Raw genomic sequence first — 6,486 nt, 5'->3', positions numbered from 1 at the left:
TGTCTGTACTTATAAGTAATATCTCGTAAACATTCATCCACGTTTGGTAATTACGCTTAAACGAGCATGTACACGGGTATGTTGAAATGACATTTTTTTTCTAGAGGCGAAAATGACATATGTTTAATAAAAGTATTAATAAATTACATCGTATGCAGACAAGGAATAAGATGTCGAGGAGACACGAGCGACGGTTTTATGTGTTCACTACATCCCTAGGAAAGGAGATTCCTTCTATTTAGGTATGCAGCACATCACAATTCTTTCTATTCCGTTACTTGGAATACTAAATGCGAGGGACATAGTTTATTTTTCCTTTAATGGTCATATCTGTGTATGTACGGTTAAGAAATATCATGTAAAAGTTCATGCACGTTTCGTTATTATGCTTAAACGGACATGAACGGGTATGTTGAAATGATATCCTTTTTTTTCTTGACGCGACAAATGACATATATTTTGAAAAAAAATATTAATAAATGACATCCTATACGGATAAGACATCAGATGTCGAGGCGACACGAGCGACGGTTTTATGTGTTCACGACATTCCCTGGAAAAAAGATTCCTTCTATTTAGGTATGCAGCACAACACAATTCCTTCTATTCCGATACTTGGAATACTAAATGCGAGGGACAAAATTTATTTTATCTTTAATGGTCATATTCGTGTATGTACGTTTAAGTAATATTATTAAACATTCATGCGCGTTTGGTTATTACTCTTAAACGATCATGTATGGGTAAGTTGAAATGACAACTTTTTTTTCTAGAGGCGACAAATGACACATGTTTTGAAAAAATATTAATAAATGACATCCTATTCGGACAAGGCATCAGATGTCGAGGTGACACGAGCGACGGTTTTATGTGTTCACGACATTCCCGTACATTCTCGTTTAAGAATAAAACCAAAAGTTCATGAACGTTTACAAGATATTACGTAAACGTACATACACAGATATGACCATCAAAGGAAAAATAAATTATGTCCCTCTCATTTTCAATGACTTTGAGTTATATTCTATCGAAAGGAACCAGTATTGCAAGGACTTCTTTTTTATATTCTATGATTCATAGACAAAATAATTCACACAAAAGATCCAAACAAATAATTTAGACTAAACATGTTGTGAGATATTTATTTTGAATAAAAGAATTTTCTTAGATCATTGATCTTTTAAACTTTTAATCGAATGAGAAATCCTAATCTATTGGATGGAACCGGCATTGCAAAGACTTCGCGTTCTCCGACATGATCAAACCCCACCAACGGGGTCAAGAAAAACAAAAAGAAAATAAAGGGGTAACATTCCCCGAGTAAAACAAAGTCAGACCGCATCATTCCTATTCCTGGGTCTGCCCATCACCCGCCCGGTTGCCTGCTGAGAAGCATCGATCGACTGAACTAGCAGAGTTTTTTAGGTTTTAAAAAACTAATCAGATTTTATAATATATATTTTAAGAATATTTCTAAATTCACTCAATCAACCATACAAAATTAATCAGCTATTATAATGTATCAATTCGGGTATTTCATTAAAAAACCCAAAAATCTATCTACAGAAAAAAATGGCTTAGCGAAAGAAGACTTCATATTTATCAATTGCTTGTTGACACTGCTTCACCTTAATTGTTATTTGAACAAGTCAAAATTATGTCTTGGTATCCCTGACGATTAACAATTTATATTAGACAATTTATAGATTATATATAAGGGTTTATAAATCTGTTATAAAAGACATTTTATAAGATTTTATAAAACAATGTATAGATCATATATAAAGTTTTATAAACAATGTTTTTCGAGTTTTCACGGTTTTTACAAAAATTGTATAAATAGTGTTTGCCCAATGTTTTGAAACCTGACCCAAACACTTAACCGGAGTATTTCTTGAGTCACTGGTTCGACCACGGGTCAATAGATTCATTATAATTAATATATAATTTATATATATATATATATATATATATCTATTAAAACACTGTGTTTAATAGATATATATATTATTCAAAATAATATATATTCGTCTATATGAATTGTAATTTTATTAGAAAAGAGTATAGAATCAGCTACATGATCGAAGCCATAGATATATATATTATTCAAAATAATATATATTCGTCTATATGAATTGTAATTTTATTAGAAAAGAGTATATAATCAGCTAAATGATCGAAGCCTACAAGTCCGTCCTTAAGCTTATTAAAGCTAAATTCGAAAAGATGAGGTACGCCGAGAGGTCCCTTAGCAAGGCTCAAGAGGTCCAAGCCAACATCGACCTCCTGGAGGAAATCATAAGGAGAGAAATTAGTGACCTCCAAGCTGAGAAGGAAAGGCTGACCAACCAGGAGCTCCCAAAGAGGAAGGCGAAGTTGAAAAAGAAAGCTGTCTCTGACTTCTCTATAAGCAAGTTGGCACTCCCACAGGTCTCCGAAGGCTCGAATGACGCCATGGAAGTGGACGAAACCAAAAGGGCTCCACCTGCGACCGATCAATAAATGGGGATCCAAGAACCGGAAAAGGCCAAGGACACCGAGGAGCTGATGGATGAAGCGCAAGAGAAGGAGCATGCAAGGAAGGAGGACCTGGGGCCGCGTAGTGAGAGCCTTAGGTCCCGGTTTTACCACTTCAATAATTGATCCAAGTTTTAAGAATCGTTTGCTTAAGTTTTCGTTTTAGACCGACCAAATCAAATTTCGGTGAATCCCAGTTTTTAGACCGATCAAATCGAATTTCGGTGAATCCCGGTTAAAAAAACCGGTTTAATCCATTTGAATCGAACCGGGATTCGATTTGCTCTTCCTCTCTCTCTCGCGATTTAAAACGAAAAAACACTTTCCTTTTTTTCTCATTCTTTTTCACTTCTCCATTGAAAACCTTTACAAGCTTTTGAACTTCAATTCATCACATCTTTTTCAATTCTGCACGGATTTGAACGATTTTTGGCTTGTTTTCATACGGATTGTCACCCTATATCCATTGCCCATAATGCCGTCCTCGATCTGTTAAGGTATGTGCCTCGATTTCTCGTTTTTCAGTCCGAAAATCAATTGGTTCTTGAGGTTCGATTTCTCTTCTCTCATTCACAGTGTGTTCTTCAGTTGTTTATGACTTCCTGAACTGTCAATGAGTTAATCATGGGTTTAAGTCGGTTTCGTTTACTTGATTTCGGATCATGGGTTTTGTGTGCTTAGTTGATTATTGAGAGAAGAAAATTGTTTTCTTTGGTGTGTTTGATTTACACGTTTTGAATTTGTTCATCTTCTGGTTGTCGGTTGCTCCTTTGGAATATAGCTTTCTCAAGAGGTTGTTGAGTTCTGCAAATCTCCGACCAATGGGTGGTGGAACTACGGCTGAGGATCGGTCAGAGATTGCGCTCTTCAAAGTCAAGAAGAAATTTCCGTTCCAAGGAGAGAACTCGATTCTAGAGTTCACATCAATCCTGGTTTGTCCGAAGAAGCTAGTCGAGCTTCGAAACTACCCCCCTCGGTTGGTGCAATGCAATATGTTTGCAAAAATTGCTGATGACGTTTACGATATTCTCGAAGGTTAAAACGTCTCACTCTCTTCTCTTGATTTCTTTGATTCTGTGTGGTGTATGCTTCACTTTCTTCTCTCGATATTTTTCTGTTGATTCGTTGATGTGTGTTTAGTCTTTCTTAAAATTCCACTTAGTCTTTCATGCATTGACCTTTTTGTTGGTGTGTGTATATAATAGTTTAGATAAATTGCATGCGTGTACATGAAAGATAATGGAAACGAAATTGTATCTTTCAAAGTGATTACCGTTAATAGAAAGTGGAAAATTCTTTTCTTGGTGTATGTTTTGTTTGTTCAGTTGTGTTGATTTTTTTTTGGAGGGTTTATACTGTAGGAAGGATATGGGCAGGTCACAACGTATTGAATTTTGATTGTCCAAGGATAAGAGAAGCATTTGTTGAGATAGGACGAAATCCACCAGAGCCAAGGGGTATCATTGACTCGTTGGCGTTGCTTACTCAAAGATTTGGGGTGAGAGCTGATGATATGGAGGTAACAATGATACTAAAGAGACGGACTTACTCTTCCAAGCTCTTGAAATCAAATGTGACAGCTTTGTTGGATGCTTATTCTGTTTTCCTGTGATCTTTGTTTGGACAGCTCGCGGAATGGGCTGCCTACGTTGGACTTTGTAACCAGACGCATTCGAGTCTGGACGATATCAGGATGAATTTCGAGGTTCTCAAGTGTTGTGCGACTGTCTTGTTCTTGGTATGCTCTCTAATCTTGTGATTGACTATCTTGTGCTTTGTCCTAATCACTCTACTGCACGATTTTCTGCATATATTTTAATGATGTAACATGCTGTTTCAACAGAAGTCAAATCTTCCAGATAAACTTATAGAGTACTCTGAAGACTGTACGAATATCAACAAATCTTCCGCTGATTGGAAGACCAGTGAGAACTCAAACGCAGAAGCTCAAACGAATCTATTTGATATGAGCACTTTGAGGAGGGAAATTCCCACGGACATTGTTGCCTCTGAGGGTACTGGTGACCAGGAAAGATTCTTGGATCTAGATGAAATATCAATTCCAAGCATCACAGCAACTCATGTCGGAAGCCAAAGAAAGAAAATACAGCTCTTCCTTGGGGACAGACCCCTTCGTCTCCATTGTCCTGAACTGGAAGTACACTTTGGGATCAATTTCAAATTTCAGGATACTGCTGGGAGACCAAAGTTGAACTTTGTAGTTAATTTGTATCCAAGTCTCTGTAATGTACTGCAAGAATGCGACAGTGCTGCACATGCAACATCTATTGATTCAGGCAGCATTTCTGAGTGGAACCCAGTAATCATCCCAATAAGAATTTCAAGCTATCCTACCGCAAGGATTCAGTAAGTTTGTCTATGTCTCTTTCTCTTGGTTCCATTTAGGAACCATGTTTGCTTAGCTTATCCTGATTGTTTCTTTGTTTGTGCAGTATACCGGCAAAGTCTTCTGGAACTGGAGACCGGTATGCAGCTGAGATACACAAGAGAGAGACCTCTGGAGTTACCATTTTGAGGAACCCAAAAGCTGAGGAGCTCAAAGACATGGTAAAACCAGGAACCGTCCTTGATGCCTTCTTGTCTTTGGAGCCATATGATTATATGGAGAGAGCTGGAATCCGTCTAGTTGCTAAAAAGCTTGTGATCCACTAGCTTCTCCTTCTCTTTCTGTAAAACCGTTTCATTTAGCTTCTCTTTCATTGTAACTGAGTAATTATCACATTTTACGTTTTTGGGATTAAAATAATAAATTTTTTGAATAAAAATAATTCGTATATGAATAGGAGAACTAATTCATAAAGATTTTGATAAAAAAACTTGATGTATGACACTCCTATTCGTATAAGAATTATTAAGATGAGCGTTAGGATTTAAGAAAAAGAATTAAAAGATGGGACATTTTAAGTGTAACTTTAGAGTTGCACATATATGGTTTTGTAATCTAATCTATATCTTCTCCCACTATCTATATAATATAAGAAATTCCGTGGTCTTCCATTGATAGTCATTTAATTCAATGTGGTTTGGAAACAATGGAGTGCGTTTTGGTTCTAATTATATGCTGGGCTAAAAAAAAACAACACTTCAAAAGAGAATGTGGATGTTGAAGAACATCTTTTTGTGATCACATACCTTACTATACAATGACAATGTGATCACCGAGCATGCTAATCCACCAATCGATTGACCAACTACAAAGTAGCTACGATTTACTGAGTAATTTGTTCTTAACATGTATTGTGTATAGTGATTATTTTGTACTTTTCATATCATGGTAAGTCCCAATCGACAATAAAAATCATGAGTTTTTGATACAAATCAATTTATACGTACTTTTATCTTTGTTATTATGAACAATTTCTTTTCCTTATTAAGATTATTATTTACCTCTCATCCCATGCATAGATCGATCTGTAATTATCAGATTAATCTTAATCTATCATCCCATGCATTTGATGAGTTTCGGGTAAAGTAGAATCATCCCAAATTTTCAGTTTTTAATTTATGTTCAACCAAAATAAATTTAGAATGGATTCCATGTTTTGGAAAATTTCAAATTTTTTAAATGAGGCTGTCTAATTTCAATGATTTTTCCAATTTATTAAATATATTACGATTTCTGAATACAACAAATATATCCCTTACAAAAAAAGAATACTATAAGTCTACAACTATATCATCAATTTATATATTATGTTTTTTTAAGTAATGTCTCTTTTAGTTTGTGTATTCGTTTTCAAGTATTTTGAAGGTATCTAAGTTTGAAAGATGAAAAACTTCGGTTTATTTAATGGAAATCTGAGGTTGGTCGAAGAAGAACCTAGTTCGAGCCTCAAGAAAACGCTGACCAAGATCAGGCCAGGAAAGTCTAAAGATCGGGAATGACCTTAGAGTCGGAGATATGCTATTATGGGAGTAAATCATGTGTTAGTTAGGTCTATTAGATAC

At 35.6% G+C, this 6,486-nt stretch overlaps 1 protein-coding gene across 1 annotated transcript; it reads left to right on the top strand.

The window, feature by feature from the left end:
- Positions 1-3,338: 3,338 nt before the first annotated feature.
- LOC130501101 (protein NEN2-like) lies at positions 3,339-5,190 on the top strand. Its single transcript, XM_056995994.1, has 5 exons — positions 3,339-3,552; positions 3,879-4,036; positions 4,145-4,255; positions 4,361-4,884; positions 4,971-5,190. The coding sequence occupies exons 1-5, from the start codon at positions 3,339-3,341 to the stop codon at positions 5,188-5,190; spliced, it is 1,227 nt and encodes a 408-aa protein (XP_056851974.1).
- The last annotated feature ends 1,296 nt before the right edge of the window (positions 5,191-6,486 follow it).

Source organism: Raphanus sativus, unplaced genomic scaffold (assembly GCF_000801105.2).
Source record: "Raphanus sativus cultivar WK10039 unplaced genomic scaffold, ASM80110v3 Scaffold0098, whole genome shotgun sequence".
Classification (NCBI taxonomy): domain Eukaryota; kingdom Viridiplantae; phylum Streptophyta; class Magnoliopsida; order Brassicales; family Brassicaceae; genus Raphanus; species Raphanus sativus.
This window is presented reverse-complemented; position numbering and strand designations above follow the sequence as displayed.

Excerpts from the sequence above, each read along its gene's own strand:
- LOC130501101 (XM_056995994.1), top strand. The coding sequence starts at position 3,339 with ATGGGTGGTGGAACTACGGCTGAGGATCGGTCAGAGATTGCGCTCTTC. Across the intron at positions 4,037-4,144 it reads TGAGAGCTGATGATATGGAG|CTCGCGGAATGGGCTGCCTA; the intron begins GTAACAATGATA and ends TTGTTTGGACAG. Across the intron at positions 4,256-4,360 it reads GTGCGACTGTCTTGTTCTTG|AAGTCAAATCTTCCAGATAA; the intron begins GTATGCTCTCTA and ends CTGTTTCAACAG.